The sequence below is a fragment of the Loxodonta africana genome, chromosome X (genome assembly GCF_030014295.1).
Source record: "Loxodonta africana isolate mLoxAfr1 chromosome X, mLoxAfr1.hap2, whole genome shotgun sequence".
NCBI lineage: Eukaryota > Metazoa > Chordata > Mammalia > Proboscidea > Elephantidae > Loxodonta > Loxodonta africana.
In genome coordinates, this window is record NC_087369.1 from 83757501 (window position 1) to 83775310 (window position 17810).

A 17810-nucleotide genomic window follows, 5' to 3' on the forward strand; every position below is an offset into this window, starting at 1 on the left:
ATGGCCCCAGATACCTGCTCAGGGGAATCTGGGACACAGAGGTCCAGTAAGCACAACTCAGGCGGGAGTTTCCAATGAGAACAATGCAGCAGGTGCAGTACAGGCCACAGTGTGCGAACAGGTAGGCCTGCGACAGAGAGGTGTGAAGGACAAAGTGTGGGCCGAGTCATCTGAGTGGGCAGATCTGGGACATAAAAGCTCTGTGAGCACAAACCAGGTATGAATTCCCATGAGTCCTGATAAAGAGTGGTGTAGTGGGCTCAACACAGACCATAGTAAGTGAGTGGTCAGCCACAGGATGGAGAGCAGCAGGGGGGCCACAGTCCAGGCTGAAATAATTGGGCAGAAAGACCTGGGACAAAGAAACTAGGTGAGCCTAGGACAAACTGGAGTTACCATGAGTCCCGGGAATAAGCAACTAGGTGAGCACAGTTTAGACTGGGGTTCCTGGAAAATAAGGACATATGGTGAACTGGCAACAGCTGCTTCCAGGGTGGGACTCTGAGACTGATGTAGCCCAACTTATACTCCCAGGAGAGGATCTATAGTGTGTCTGTGACAGCTGCAACCCCTGAGTGGGGGCCTAGTGCAAGAGTTGTACGACCAGTTCTCATAGTGGGGCAGATTTGTGGTGAGCAATCAAAGAAAGCCAGTAATCCCAAATGAGGAGGCGGGTGCTAGAGGGACATGGTCAGCATGCTTGGGGAGGGGAGTCTGGTGCCAGAGTAATACGTTCTTTTACCCTGATTTCCCTATTAAGCTTATGGTTGGTCTGTCTCTGTTGATATCATACCCAACTGGAGCCTCCATTGGTTGATAGCTATTCCTCTTTTGTTTTTGACAATACCCTGAGACATAAGCTGCAACTAGCATACCCAGTGTCTGGTTGGGAGAAAACAATGCCACATGCTACAAACCATAGTGTTTGGTGCTGAAGTAACATGGCCAACATCTCCATTCAGGATACCTAGAAGTGAAACAGTGATGGCTTGCATCCCTGGGCAGGGAGGACTAATAGGGAAGGGAGAATAACAAGTGCACCTAGATAGGGAGTCTGAAATAGAAGCAGAGAACTTCAACCTTCAGTAATTTAAAGTAATAATAACAACATTAATAAAGAAGAGCAAACCCTAGAGAAGAGGAAGAATTGAATCTCCAATTACCACAGTAAAATGGATTAATGTTCCAATTATGACAATCACAAAGCATATGAAGAGACAGGAAAGGATGGCTTATACAAAAGATCAAAATAAGGGGGTAGAAAGAGTCCCCAAGGAAAATGAGATAACAGAATCACCTGACAAAGACTTTAAAACAACAGTATTAAGCATGCTTAAAGCGTTAAAGGAAAACATGGAAAAAGAACTAAACAATACAGGAAAACAATACAAGAACAAAACAAGAATTTCAATAAAGAGATAGAAATTGTAAAAAAAATAAATATTGGAGCTAAAAAGTACAATAACAGAAGTGAACGATTTTCTGGAAGGCTCAACAGCAGATTTGAATTGGCAGGAGAAAGAATGAACTCGAAGACAGGGCTATTGGAATTATTTGGTCTGAGAAGAAAAGAGAGAGATGAGAAAAATGAACACAGCCTAAGAGATCTGTGGGGCACCGTCGAGCAGAATAATATATCAGTTATGGGAGTCCCAGAAGGAGAAGAGAAAGGGAAAGAAATTTTTTGAAGAAATAATGGCTGAGAACTTCCCAATACGGTGAAAGATGGGAACTTACACATCCAAAAATCTCAGAAAATTCCAAGTAGGATAAATCAAAAAAGAGTAACCCTGAGGCATGTTATAATCAAACTCTCAGAAACCAAGGACAAGCAGAAAATATTGAGAGCAGCAAGAGAGAAGTGAAGTTTTGTTTTTGTTAAAAACAAAAGAGGAATAGCTATCAAGCAGTGGAGGCTCCAGCTGGGTATGATACACCAAAACCAAACCCATTGTCACCGAGTCAATCTGACTCATCACATACAAGCAGTCCTCAAATAAATTAAGTGCCAGTTTCTCTTTAGAAACCATTCAGACAAGAAGGCAGCAGGATGACATATTTAAAGTACTGACAGAAAATTGTCAGCCAAGAATACTATATCCAGCAAAATTGCTGTTCAAAACTGAGGGTGAAATTAAGACATTCCCAGATAAACAAAAACTAAGGGAATTTGTTACCATGAGACTGGCCCTACAAGCAATGCTAAAGAGAATTCTCCAGAAGGTAAAGTAAGGACACTAGACAGTAACTTGAAGGTGTACAAATGGGGGAAGTTTTTTTTCCATTAAAGGAAATGTCTAGACAAGGTCAAAGATCAAATTTAAGGTAATTTTGGTTGGCAAATACAACTGGTGTGTCCTTCAGGCATTATAATGACAAAAGCATAAAAAAGTGAACATAGTCCCATCCCATCCAAAGCAAAAGAGAATGAAGAAAACCAAAGACACAAGGGAGAGATTAGTCTAAAGGACTAATGGACCACAAGTACCACAGCCTCCACCAGCCAGAGCCTAGAACAACTAGATAGTGCCTAGCTACCACCACTGACCGCCCTGACAGGGATCACAATAGAGGGTCCCAGACAGAGCAGGAGAAAAATGTGGAACAAAATTCAAATACACAAAAAAAATACCAGGCTTACTGGTCTGACAGAGGCTTGAGGAACCCCTAGACTCTGGCCCCTGGAGACCTTTTTACCCCAAAACTGAAGTTACTCCTGAAGCTCACTGTTCAGCCAAAGATTAGACAGGTCCATACAACAAACGATAGCACACGTGAGAAATGTGCTTCCTAGTTCAGTCATGTAAATGAGACTAACACCTACCCAAAAGCAAAGATGAGAAGGCAGGAAGGGACAGGAAAACTGGATGAATGGTAATAGGGAAACCAGGGTGGAGAAGGGGAGAGTGTTGATACGTCGTGGGAATTGCAACCAATGTCACAAAAAAAATTGTTTATAAATCTCTGAATGAAAGACTAATTTGTGCTGTAAACTTTCACTTTGCACCTAACCTCAGAGCCCCCAAATTTAAAAAGCAAATACTGACAGAATTGAAGGGAGAATTAGATAGGTCTACAATAATAGAGACTTCAAAGTACCACTTCCGATAATGGATAGAACAGCTAGAAGAATATCAATAAAAGACAGAAGATTTGAATAACACTATTAACCAACTAGACCCAACAGATATATATAGAACACTCCATCCAACAACAGCACAATATAATTCTTCTCCAGTGCACACGAACCATTTTCCAGATAGACCGTATCTTAGGACACAAAGCAAGCCTCAATAAGTTTAACGAGATTGAAATAATACAAAGTTTCTTCTCCAATCACAGTGGAATGAAACTAGAAATTAGTAACAGGAAGAAAACTGGAAAATACACAAATATATGGAAACTAAATAACACTCTACTAAACAACCAGTAGGTTAAAGAAGAAATCAAAAGAGGAAAAAGAATATGTACAGTCAAACAAGAATGAAAACACAACATACCAAAACATACAGGATACAGTGAAGGCAGTACACAGAGGAAAATTTATAGCAATAAATGTCTACATTTAAAAACAAGAAAGACCTCAGATCAATAGCCTAACTCTCACCCAGAGGAACTAGAAAAGGTAGAGAAGCTAAGCCTAGAACTACCAGAAGAAAGGAATTAATAAAGATCAGAGTAGAAATAAATGAAATAGAGAATAGAATTAACAAAACTACAAGTTTTTTTTTTTAAGATCAATAAAATTGATAAATCTTTGGCTAGACTAACAAAGAAAAATAGAGAAGATGCAAATACCTAAAACTAGAAATTAGAGACATTATAACTGATCCTACAGAATTTAAAGGATTGTTGCTTAAGGGAATACTGTCAACAGTTGCATGCCAACAAATTAGATAAAAAAAAAAAAAGGAAAGGGACAAATTCCTTGAAACACAGAAACTTCCTACACTGACTCAAGAAGAAATAGTAGTAGATCTCAACAAATCCATAACAAGTGAAGATATTGGATCAAAAATCAGAAACCTCCCGACAAAGAAAAGTCATGGGCAAGGATGGTTTCACTGGGGAATTGTATCAAATATTTATAGCAGTGACTACAGGAATAGAAAGAGGAAATCGAAGGCACCGATAATTACCTCAATGAACAACTGCCTCCTTTGCCATGAGACTAGAACTGGCTAGTGCCCAGCTACCATTAGTGAACATTTTGTTCCAAGATGCTATAGAACAATTTTTAGGGTTTTTTAAATACAAGATTATGTCATCTGTGAATGAAAAATGTTTTAGTTTTTCCTTTCCAATCTGGGTGTCTTTTATTTGTTTTTCTTGTCTAATTGCAGTGGCTACAACATCCAGTAGAATGTTGAATAAAAGTGGTGGGAGGAGGCATCCTTGTCTTGTTCTCAATCTTACGGGCAAGTCTCTCTTCATTAAATATAGGAAGCCCTGGTGGTGCACTGGTTAAGTGCTCAACTGCTCACCAAAAGCTCAGTGGTTCAAATCCACCAGCCACTTCTCAAGAGAAAGATGTGGCAATCTGCTTCCGTAAAAGATTACAGCCTTGGAAACCCTATGGGTCAGTTCTGCTCTGTCCCGTAGGGTTGCTGTGAGTCAGAATCAGCTTGTCAGCAATGGGTTTGGGTTTTTTTTTTTTTTTCATTAAATATGATGCTAGCTGTAGGTTTTTCATAGATGCCTTTATCAGTTTGAGGAAGCTCCTTTCTGCCTTAGTTTCCTAGGGGTGCTGTAAAAAAAATACCACAAAATGGGTGATTTTAAAGAAAAAAAATTCATTGTCTCATGGCTTTCAAGGCTGGAAGTCCAAATCAGGTTATCAGCCATCTTGATTTCTTCTGAGGGCTCTGAGAAGGGAACTGTTCCAATGTTTTTCTCCTAGCATCTGGTAACTGCCAGCAATTCTTGGCATTCCTTGGCTTACAGAAGCATGTTCACATAGTGTCTTCTCCCTGTGTTTCTGTCTTTGTTCTGTTTTCCCTTTAATAAGAAACTACTCAGATGGGATTAAGACCTACCCTACTCCATTATAAGTGCATGTGAATCTAACTGTTAACATCTTCAAAGAAAGACACTTTTTTCCAAACAGTCAGGTTCACAAGTACAGGGGTTAGGATTTCGACATATCTTTTTGGGGTACACAATTCAATCCATAACACCTTCTACTCCTAGTATTTTAGAGGTGTTTATCATGAGTGAGAATTGGATTCGTCCAATGCTTTCTCTGTGTCTACTAGGATGATTTTGTGGTTTTTGCCATTTATTGGTATAATGTATTATCCTAATTTATTTTCATGTTCCTGGGATAAATCCCACTTTGTCATGATCTATAATCCTCTTCATATGTTGCTAGATTCAGTTTGCTAGTTTCTTGAGAGCATTTCATGAGGAATATTGATCTTTAGTTTTCTTGTGATGTCTTTCTTTTTCTGGCTTTGATATCCTCACGGAATGAGATAGGAAATGTCCCCTCGTCTATTTTTTGTAAGAATTTGTGAAGGATTGGTATTTTTTCTCCCTAATGTTTGGTAGAATTTGCCATTGAAGCCATCTTGGGCCCAGGCTTTTCTTTGTGGAAAGATTTTTAATTACTAATTCAATCTATTTGTTACCCATCTGGTATTGTTTAGAGAGATTCTATCAAATACAATGGACCTAGGATATATATAACTTTGCAACAATAGTAATAATAACTAAAAATATGTGTGTGGTTACATAGATAGATATGTGTGCATATATATGTATAGGAAGGCACATATGAATATACAAATGTGCATGTATAGGTTCATCTGTAGGCGTGTGTGTGTGTGTATTCATGTGTGCTGCATATATATTCATATGTAAAATAAAGCACATAGGGGCACAGTTATAGATACTGCCTAGACATAATTAAACACCTCACAGGATTGGTTTACTGGGTTTAAGGGCTTAGAACCATAGTCTTATGGGGCAACTCAGTCAGTTAGCACAATATAGTTCATAAAAATAATGTTCTACATCCTAGTTTGGTCTGGAGTCATAAAAGCTTGCATGTGGCCATCTAAGATAAAATTATTGGTCTGTTCATCCAGAGCAAAAGAGAAAGGAGGAAAGCAAAGACTCAAAGAAGAAACTAGTCTACAGGACTAATAGTCTACATGAACAACGGCCTCACCATCATGAGACAAGAAGAACTACGTGGTCCCTGGCTACCACTACTGACCGTTCCAACCAGGGACACAATAAATAGTCCCAGATGGAATGGGAGAAAAATGTAGAACAAAACTCATATTCCTGAAAAAAAGACCAGACTTACTGGACCAGTAGAGACTAGCGGAACTAGACTATCACCCTGAGATACCCTTTGAACTTGGAATTCAAACCACTCCCTGAGGTCACCGTTTAGCCAGATGACAGATTGGGTAATAAAATAACTAATACCACCTGTGAGTATTGTGTTCTTCTAAATAATCATCTAAGTGAAACCAAATGGTAAACATTTACCCTAAACCAAAAATGAGAAGGGCCAATGTGGAAGCTGGATTAATGGAAACAGAACAACCAGAATGGAAATAATGAGAATGCTGACACATTGTGAAAAATGTAACCAATGTCAGTGAACAATATGTATATAAATTGTTAATTTGCTGTGTAAACTCATCAAAAACACAATAAATAAAATATTTTTTTAATTCCTAACATGTAGTGTATATTATTGTTGTTAGTTGCCGTCAAGTCAATTCAGACTCATGGACAACTCCACATGTGTCAGAGTTGAACTTTGCTCTATAGTGTTTTCAAGACTGTGACCTTTCAGAAGCAGACTGCCAGGTCTGTCTTTTGGTGCACCTGTGGGTTGATTTGAGCCACCGACCTTTTGGCTGGCAGTTCTCTCTGTATATAAAACCAAACCCGTTGCCGTCAAGTTGATTCCGACTCATAGCGACCCTACAGGACAGAGTAGAACTGCCCCGTAGAGTTTCCAAGGAGCACCTGGTGAATTTGAACAGCCAACCTTTTGGTTAGCAGCCATAGCTCTTAACCACTATGCCACCAGGGTTTCCTATATATGTATACATATATGTATGTAATCTTATAATCTTGTGACTATAATAGTTATATAATACCTTGCTCCTATTTTGGCGTTTTCTTTTCTTACGTTGCTTTTTTCTGATTTCTAATAGAAAAACAAGAGGAAAAAATAATGTGATCTTACAAGTAAGCAGAAAATATAGATACACACAGTTTATATAGCTCCTCAACTCATCTTGTAACAACTGTTGATCCTTTCTCTTAGACCAGAAGATCAATTCAGAAGTTATTAGAATGGGAAAATAACAGATTATATCACAAGGTAAGAAAGTTTAAGCAAATAAGTGCCCCATTTAAAAAAAGGTTTTTTTATATATTTGCATTTTAAATTGGAAAAAAGTACCAAATGGAAATTTTTCAAGTAGCAAAGGAATGAATTAGAGAACTAATACTTTTTAATATATATTCTTTACAAGGATTTTTAAATGTTGTGTTTTGTATCTTATATTTCTTCTGGATTGTTTTCAGTGACTTATTCAAGAGGTTGTAATTGGTTGTAGAGGTTGTAATTGGTATAACTTGATATCACAATACTTAATACATTTTACTTTCTTAGCTTGCTTTGCACTGGAAGTTGACTAAAAGGAAATGTGAAACTAGCAATATGATGGAGTATGTAAGTATGCTGCTGTTTTTCATTACATGATTTAGATTCCATCCTAAATATAACATTTTATTTGATTTATCGTTGTAAGATTTTCCTTCTACCTTTTTTCTCCTCAGCCTGAACTTTGTCAGGTAGAACCTAGAGATTTCCACCTTCTTTAAATTTGTAGCCAACATAAAATATCTTGAAAGCTAGCAATGCTTTAGATTTTGCATAAGTCTCAGCTAATATGCTCGAATGAAAAACATTGCACTGCCTTAGTCTCCTTTTAACACAGGTGCAAACCTTAGTATATGGTGATGGGAATAGCTACTCTGAACAAAACATTCCAAAATATAATCTTGTAAAAACTTGCATAAGATATGAATTGACTTTGGATTTCTGCATTCATTTCATACTTCTGCCTTTTCTTTTTTCTTGGCTAACCTTTAACTTTGAGTGAAGTAACTGTAAGTTCTAAATATTTTACTGAAGACTATGTGATCTTAGTCATAAAACATAGATTCACATATATTCAATGTGATAAATTCAGCATCATTAACATTCAAAAGAATATTAAATTTCTCTAAGTTCAAGTTGGAAACCCTGGTGGCATAGTGGTTAAGTGCTAACAGCTGCTAACCCAAGGGTGGGCAGTTCAAATCCGCCAGGCACTCCTTGGAAACTCTATGGGGCAGTTCTACTCTGTCCTATAGGGTCGCTTTCAGTCGGAATCGACTTGATGGCACTGGGTTTGGTTTTTGGTTTTAAGCTCAAGTTGCTGACGTGTAGCATATATTTAATAATAAAATATTCTGTTTGCATCTCATAAATAGGGATTATTATGGTATCTTTCTCCTTTGAATAGTTTTAGGGAAAAAGTACAAATGACCACAAATCTAAAATCTACTGTAGATAGAACATTAAAAAATAGATTGTTTTTATTCTGTTTCCAAACCTGTCTATCATTAAAATGTTTTAATCAGTCCATTTGGATACTTTATTATTTTTCACAAATAACTTGTAAAAGATAGTAATACTCAACCAATACCAGCTGCTTTAATTGAAAATTACATACATTTAGATAAAAGTATCTTATCTGTTTTGCAAATTTTAATCCCATTGCGAAAAATGGGAGGGGCATAATAATGTAATAGTGTTTGCTTTTCTGAACCTAAACAAATGCTTATTGTAAATCAGGCAATAAAAACTATTTGCTACCCAACCCAGTGCCATGGATTTGCTACAGTAAGTGGTTATATTTGCTAAATTTATTTTCAACCTAAAAATAATTTGTGGTAAGTTCTTCATATAACCCTGTTTTATATATTTCAGTTACTTTATAGCACAGGATCAAAATATAGTCCTGTGAGAAATGATCATAGACTTTCTAGGTTATACATTAATTATGTTAAATGAAAATCATTTTATCAATATATTCGTGTTTCCTTTTATTTTACAGGTAATACTAATAGAATTCTTACCAAAATATCCCATATTCCGACCTGACTGAGGAATTTTGTTCAGTCACTTCTGTGTTACCTGTCATTTCCTACCCTTAGTGCCTTGTAGATGATTTTAGAATGAAGATGGTCTCTTTTTGCCCTGTTCAGATTATTCTTTATAATGGTAGAATATTCTCCTTGCTCTTTTGTTTGTGTTAGTTTAAGAAGAAAATTTGCACATCTTTTTTATGTTAAATGAGGCTTGTGTTTTGCACATTTAATTTTTAAATAAGTATACACTGACACATATATATGCATATATATATATATATAGTTACCACTAAAGATAAAACATCAGTGCTGATGTTAAAAAAAAAAAAACTTGTTCTAGCATGCTGCCTCTTAATTTTCATACTATTTCTAATTATGCATCATTTTTCTAGGCTACTTATGCTCTGTAATCCCTCACTGGGTATATTTAAATAAGCTTTTGGTAGCTTTTAGAAATGTTTTTGCTCTAATCTGCTTTTAAGGAACATTCAAATAAGAGTACCTGTTTTGTCCTGCACTTTGCTAAATTATCTCTTGCGTTAATGGATAAAATATTTAAACATCTAAAGACTTGTAAATATTGTCTCTGCATAATGTAAAAATATGATATGCCATGGTTTACAGAATGTAATATTACTTTTAATGTATTGCCGACAATTCTGCATAGATTTTAATATGAATGATGTTTGCAAGCATCCTTTTGAATGTATAGGCTGTCAACATGCCATTTTATGGCAGAGCCATAATAAGCATGTTAAAAATGTCAGGTGTAGGGCAGGATTGCCCTTTGTAACAAGTGGATTAAAATTGAAGTTGTTGTCTCAGATACTCTGTGTTGCACCCGAAACCAAGAACCCCCCCCTTTTTTAATTTAATTCAACAATCCCCGTTTTGTCCCCCACTCCTACCTCCAAAAGAATTCCTTTGGCATCTGACGTATTTCACAGCTTTACCATCCTTCATTTATTTCGCCTTATGTATCCTTTTTCTCATCTGAAAATATACACAGGTATGCCCTTTAAGGTGTATTTGGAGATTTTAAATGTCCTAGGAGGTGCCTATACCCCTGTGAAAGCCACTGCTAACTCCCTTTTGGAATTCTGATATTCTGCTTTGGAAAAAAGCTAATTGAGAAGCTGCACCTAAAGAAGGTATGGTAGCTTGTTCATAATTGACAGAATATTCTAAATCCTCTTTTGGGGATCTTTTTTAAACATTTGGTATTATTAATGAAAGAGAGAAGACAAATGTTTAGACAAAGGTATTTTTACTTATAAATTCACCACACATGTCCATTTCATTGCCGTGTGGGTATTTCTCTTCACAGTTGAGTGAGAGTACCACACCCTTATTCTGCTAGTATTTAAAATTTTAATGTAATTAAAGGTTTATATCATGTTAATTCACATGCAAATATATGCCTGTATGTAGGCATTATTTGTAAATCATAGTGCTAAAAGTAAATTAAAAGTATCTGGGACTGAATAATATTTTATTTGTCATCGTTTATTTCTTTTAGTAAAACTTTTGGGCAATATTCATCCCAGTGAAGGGAACAATCATTTCTTCATACAAGGGCAAAACTTCTTAAGCCACTTTAAAAATGTATGCGTAATTTGGAATCCACAGTCCTTGACCAGTAAAATAAGGGAAAAAGAGGCACTATTTGATTTGTAACTATAATTGTTTGCAAAAAAAAACTTTCCCACCTTCCTCTGTGCAACACCATTTTCCCTATGCCACCCAGCCAGCTAAAATCTCTATTAATATACTGTGTATAGCTGCAAATATCATGTGTCTACCTGCCATAAAATTGAAAGTGTATTTTTATAGATGGTGGAAACCTTTGAAATGTATACAAGTGTCTTGTTTTACAGCTAAGATCAGGAAAAAATTGTATCTGTGGTTTATGTGCCAGCTGATGCATCAGATCTATGCTTCAAACTGTGGTATTTTATTATCAAAATTGATTTCCAGTGTAGTACAAAATTTCTAATTATCACTGATACAAGTGTCAACCATTAAAATTTCATTTTTTCTTCCTGTAAACTTAGAATTTGGTCATGTGGTGGTCATAGTAACTTTTTCTACCATGTATAAATCACACTTGGTTTTTGCTGAAAGAACAGCAGGAAGTGGTGAATTGTTTCCATTAAACAAATATTGAGACAGGAATAGATTGCATCTGGAAGTGACAAAGTATGATTCAAGTAACAGTAGTAGTTGTCATATAAACCGTTTGACAGCGTAGGTAAACATAATTTTAAAACAGACTCTAATCACTCTTAAATATTATTTTATTGTTCATTATGCTAGTCGGCTCATGTTATTTTCTTGAACTACCCAGAAAACACTCAGTTTTCTTTTTTCTCTATTACTGCTTTTTCAAAGTATGTTTCCTTGGAAGGGGCTGTTTACCAGTCAGATATTTTGGAATGCTTTTGGGGATTTGTATTCCTTAAATAAAATTGGCAGCAGCAAATGCTGAAATGACAGAACACACTGTGGTAATTAATTCCTCCCCTTCAGGCTTTTTTTTTTTTTAATCCTAAGCATAGATCATATTTAGATTTTTCTTCCATCGGTTTAGTAAAATATTTTTGTGAAAATTGTTTTTAGATTAATGAAAGTAATTTTGAATTTCTTTGTCACATAATATTCCTTTATGAAGCCTGCTGTGGTAATTTCCAGATTAAATAACATGTATTTGCCAAAGTATATAAATCTCACAAGGCTTTGACCTTCAGGTTAAAAGTGTTCTCTAACTTTCTTTCCTCTTTGCATCTCCATCTTCATTGCCCTTTTAAACACCTAAATTGTGAATAAAATAGAAAAGGCTCAAACTCTTTTCAGCTTCACATTTATAGTGGTGGTTTAGGCTCCAGAGAATAAGGACTATGATGCCTGATGTGTGCCACTTCATCTTCATTCCAGTCTGGGTTTCACTCCTTATTTATAATTTGTGTTCTAATGCTTCTCATTTGGCCCAAGATTCTGGATTAATACATTAGCCCAACTGGTCATTTTTAAGCTTGTTTTGTCCAGAAAGCCAATAGCATGTGCAGTATTAATAACAAATATGGGCAAGTCATTTACAGATTTATTAGCTTCATCCTGGACATGTCCTCTACTCTGTATTCCCTCCTACGCTCTATGTTGGAGTCACTGGGTAGCACAGATGGTTAAGCGTTCAGCTGCTAACTGAAAGATTGGCAGTTTGAATCTACCCGGAGGCACCTCAGAAGAAAGCCCTGGCAGTCTACTTCTGAAAGATCACAGCCATTGAAAACCCTATGGAGCACAGTTGTGCTCTGACACACATGGGATTGCCATGAATGAGAACTGACTCTGTGGCAACTGGTTTGGGTTTTGTTTACCCTCTGTGTTAACTTAGGAAAGAGACCGTTATAGTCAAACTTTAGAAGTAGGTTAAGAGCTCGGCTGCTAACCAAAAGGGCAGCAGTTCAGATCCACCAGCTGCTCCTTGGAAACCCTATGGGGTAGTTCTACTCTGTCTTATAGGGTCGCTATGAGTCGGAATTGACTCGACGGCAACAGGTTTTAGAAGTAGATGGAAAAGTGCCTTGTCTTTTTTGAACAAAGATAACATATCATGCTGAAGGAAGCAGAGTGAATAAATTAGTATATTATTAGATTTAAAATCATCCTTTTCAAGTAGATAAAAGAGTATTACATAGCATATTATAGTTCTTTTATTTTTAATTAAAGCCTGTTTCCTTGTTTTCCCCCTATCGTGATATATTAGCCCTCGGCTGCTAACCAAAAGGTCTGTGGTTTGAACCCACCAGCAGCTCCTCGGAGAAAAGACCTGACGATCTGCTTCCGTAAAGGTTACAGCCTAGAAAACCCTATGGGACAGCTCTAGTCTGTCACATGGGGTCACTATGAGTCCAGATCAAATTGTTGGCACCTAACATCAGTCAGTCACATGAACTTGTATACTTTGAATACTAGTAAAAATTGGAAGGATGATGGTGTGTTTGAAGTCCTGTTAAGATGCACTTATTTATTGCACATACTATTCATAGTATTATGACCTGTAAACACTCAGCAAACTGAATTAATATTTATTTTAATACTCTACCATTTTTTAATAAGTCTACTCTTATTTTTTCATAATTTAAGTTCAATGACACTTGTAAGCCTTTGAACAAATAGGATTTTTTCAAATGTATGAGAGCTTTAAGAAAATCATTAGCATCCTTATTTTGCTTACAGAAAATAAACTGCCACTTAAATAAAACTTCACTACTTGAACATAAAGTCCCCAAACACTATTTCATTAAGATTTACTATTGGACTTAGGATATAGAAATCGTGCACACTGATTAATTGGAGCAGTTTCACATAATGGAAATACTTTTTTGCTAATTTGATTATAAGATGCTCATATTCATTTAAATTAGGTCCTCTTGTGCCTATAAATTTCTTCTTTTAAAAAAAACTTTTGCAAGAGTTGTCACATTGTTCAGACTCCTTAAAATGGTGAACTGTTGGAAAATTTTCTACAGAAAAAAAAAAAAATAGGCTTTGCTAATACCCGTTCATGTATTACATGACTGAAATTAATTGAAGGATAAACACACACACATATCTCATTAACCTTATCTTGCCCCAAATTATTCTTTCCTAATTCTGAGCTGGTCTTTTTGTTTTGATGATGGCAACCTGAGAATATGGTCCATTTTCTGTGACTATGTCAAATAAATACTGTATGAGGAAATGATCTAATATTGTGTCCAGGCATCACTTAAATTACTTCTCAGTATCTTCATCTATAAAATCAGAAGACAGGAAAGTACAGATCACCTAACATTCTGTAATTCTGGGAATCATTGGGAAATTTTTACTCTGAAAAAGATCAGAATGATTATTCTCAGATGGACTACCCTTGGTGGAAACACTCACAGTGCCTTGCACTTAGTAAAAGTTCCATATTTGCCAACTGACTGCTAGCTGATGTGTATTCATATCACAGACTCAAAGAACCTGATGTCTCCTAGACCTCAGCCTCTCCATGGTGATAAGAATGAATGTAGTTTCCTTAGGAACCAAGGACTAAAGGCTGTGGGCGTTGCCTCTATGGAATTTGACTATGCGGCTACCAGCTGGTATCCTGGCAAGAGTTATAGCTGTGACAACAATGGAGACACGAGAGGACCCACTTTGACATTTATGTGATAAGAGTTTCATAACCTATCCAGCATCTGCTTCAGTGTGTTACCTTCAAAAAGATCTTTTGGAAAAAAATTGATAATAGTAGATGGAAAGGAAAGTGGTATTGCATTCAAACCCAAGTTACTTCTAGTTTAATTCTTAGCTCTCCTGCTTGATTCCTCTGTACCTCATGTCTTCATCATTGAAGTGGGGACAATAATCTGGACCTACCTCACAGGGGAATTGAGGATTTTTTCATATATTAGTGTGCTTTTGAAGTAGACTGATAACACTGGATATCTATCTTAATGGTATAATTTCTAAATAGATTCCTTTAAATCCATGTTGTTTTCTTTCTCAGTCATAACCTACAGAATGAGTGCTGCAGTTAGTCTACTTTGTCAGTAGCAAATTTTGTTATTAATTTCCTGTGTTAAACATGGGTGATTGTGTTAATACTTGATTTAGGGAGGAAGAGCAGATGGTTCTCAATTTGGGGCAGATTGGAGCATCCTTGAGCCTTTTTCAATATTAAAAAAAATGTACTAGAAATCATATTTACCCATAATATTCCTGCTGCACAAGTCAACTAAAACATGGAATTTCCTGGCATTTTGCTTATTTAGTTTTCCAAGTTTATCTGTTAACACTGGTTATCGCATGCTGATTAGCAGCTATGACTGGCAGTTATGCCTTTGATTAATGAAAAAAATTGAGAAAGCTTGTTATTACATGCAATTTGATAACTAAAATACTTGAAAACATGGAGGGGATAATAGTGAAACTCTTGGGAGCCACTGTAAAGGAACTAAGATTATCTGACCCTCCCCACAGATTGCTTACTTTGTCCCTGAATAATGAAATGCTGGATTGTGGGGTGTGTGTGTGTATGTATGTCTTTTGCCTGGCTTGGGCTACATAACTTCAGGTTAGAATTTGCCTTCCGTTTTTTTTTTTTTTCTGTTTCAGGATGATATGACTGAGCTAATTTATTTGGATATATATGTATAAATGATATATACACACATAGGATTGCAAATGTAAAAAGTGTTATAATTTCATGTTCTAGTGTTGGACTGAATATCAATTTCTGAGTCTGTTAAAATGGTTCTGTGTATAAACTCAACATGATGAGTCAAGGCAATAATTTCTCAAATGTTACTGTTATTCTTGCTTGTTTTTTTTTTAATCTTGGCTTAATTTTCCATTTTTCTAGTAAGCAAATAGTGTTTAAGATTGTTTTAATGCCTGGACTTTGAAACAAGTTACAAATATTTGAAACGATATGATCTACAAGCTAATTTATCACCCTTGGACTAACCACAGACAAATACGAGTCTTGGCTGCAAGAACAGGAAATCCACATAGCTAGAAAGTGGGCATTAATCAAAATATCTAATTGAAAAGTCTAGGATTTTTATTTTTTGGCAGAGGATTCCTGTTGGGACAGCTTTACCAGAAAAAGAATAGTGGACCTGTCCATCCAAAGCAAGAACATTCATGCATCTTGTATTATTACGTAGCCTGTGGAATGAATTCATTTTTCTCCCTTGAGTACTGGAGTGACTCCTCTGAGAGAACTCAGCCTATATACAGCTGTGCCAAAATGAAGGACACCTGCCTCTCTGAAACTTTCACTGCTGCTTCTGTCATTGTTCACTTGTCAGATATAAAGTTTTATTATCTCAGGATGCAAAATTAAAATAAAGTGGAAATCGATGTTAATGAAGTAAAGTGTGTTTCTTTGGTGCATCTTCCTTCCCTTCTCTGTTTTTCTCATTATAAGGTGAATACTTAAGGTTTCCTTTTAAAAATTGTATATTGCATATTGTCCTTTCCCACATTTGCTACTATTATGCCTGACCCTGTAAGTAATTCACGCTATATGTTGGCTTTGGGGGACTTTGTTGTGCCCAATGTTTGGCATTTGGCTAAGTAGGAAGTTGGTTCTAAGCGACTTTGCATTCAGCTCTGCATGCCTACATGTGAACTATAAAATTAAAAATAAAGTTCAAGTAGCCGAGGGCAGTTGTACCTTACTAAGCATACATTTTTAGTGCAAGAACTTGTTGAAATGTAAAGCTACTTGACAAGTTTTGACTCTGTCAGAAGACTGTAAGAAATTCAAGTGTTGACATCTTCTACTTGACTTACTGCTCAAGTTGATTAAATTTTTAAATGTCAAGTTTTTAAAATTCAAAAAAGCATAACAAGAAAAGCTACTTAATGTTTTCCAGCATGGCACCAACTAAGCGGTAACTCTGAGATATCAGACAGCTGTCAAGGAGTGGGCCTAGAAATTTAACTTTTCACTGACTATGTATTTTTTTCCCCTTTTCATTACATTTTCATAGGAGGCTGTGACTACAATATCTTATCCATACCTTATATTTCATGGTCATTATCATGTTTGATGAATGCAGAATATTCGTTCAGTTGAGCCTTAATTGCTTCATCTGAAAAAAAAAGGTGTATTGGCAAAGAAATGGAGTTTGGACAAAATGATCTCATAGATTATAGTTCCTGTATTCTGTAATGATAGGATTTAAACATTTCTGCATTGAGGACTTTTGGACAATTCCCAGGTTTCTACTAACAGAAGTATCAATGGCTTTGTACAAATACCTTTTACTTGGTTCACAATTATTTCCTTAGAGTAGATCCCATAAATGGGATTGCTAGGTTAAAGTGCAGTCTGACTTTTTCATGTCTTGATGCATATTGCCAAATTGCTCTCCATTAAGATTTACATTGCTAATTATATCACTATTCGCAATGCGTGTTTCTGCTTCTTGGCAATGTTGGGCTCCTTTTTTATTAACTTAAGAGAAGTAAAATGTATCTAATAATGAATTTAGTCTGCCTTTATTTGTAGTGAGGCTGAATTTCTTTCACGTATGGTTTACAGTTTGCAGACAGTATAGCATAATTGTGAAGATAATGGGTTTTGGTGTTAGACCTGAATTAAGCCACTTAGTAGCTCTTCGACTTAAGAAGCCTTGATGATGCAGTAATTAAGCACTCTGCTGCTAACTGTAAGGTTGGCAGTTCCAACCCACCAGCTGTTCTGCCAGAGTAATATGTGGCAGTCTGCTTCCATAAAGATTACAGCCTTGGGAACACTATGAGACAGTTGTATTCTGTCCTGTAGGGGTCGCTATGAGTCAGAATCAATAGATGGCAACAGGTTTGGTTTGTTTTTTGTTTTTTTTTTTTTTTAGCTCTTTGACCTAGAACACATTACTTAACCTAAGTCTCAGTTTCCTAATGAATATCACCGTATTGGTAGTATCAAATTATTAATGTTCTTGTGAGGATTCAATGAGACAATACATGTAAAATACTTAGCCCAGAGCCTGGCACAAAGCAAAAATTCAGTACATGTTAGATATTTTTATGTGATTTGAGAGTAACAGTGTATTAGAATGAAGAGAACACTGGAATGGGTATTGTCTTAGGCT

The 17810-nt window shown here is 36.1% G+C and overlaps 1 protein-coding gene across 1 annotated transcript in view; it reads left to right on the forward strand.

Moving 5' to 3' along the window:
- CHIC1 (cysteine rich hydrophobic domain 1) overlaps nt 1–17506 on the forward strand; it is an 80613-nt gene extending 63107 nt beyond the window's left edge. Inside the window, exons 4-6 of the mRNA XM_003412718.4 lie at nt 7295–7351; nt 7646–7705; nt 9138–17506. Coding sequence (XP_003412766.1) covers nt 7295–7351; nt 7646–7705; nt 9138–9188 — 168 coding nt within the window. The 3' untranslated portion in view covers nt 9189–17506. The remainder of the gene's footprint in view (nt 1–7294; nt 7352–7645; nt 7706–9137) is intronic.
- Nucleotides 17507–17810: the final 304 nt, after the last annotated feature.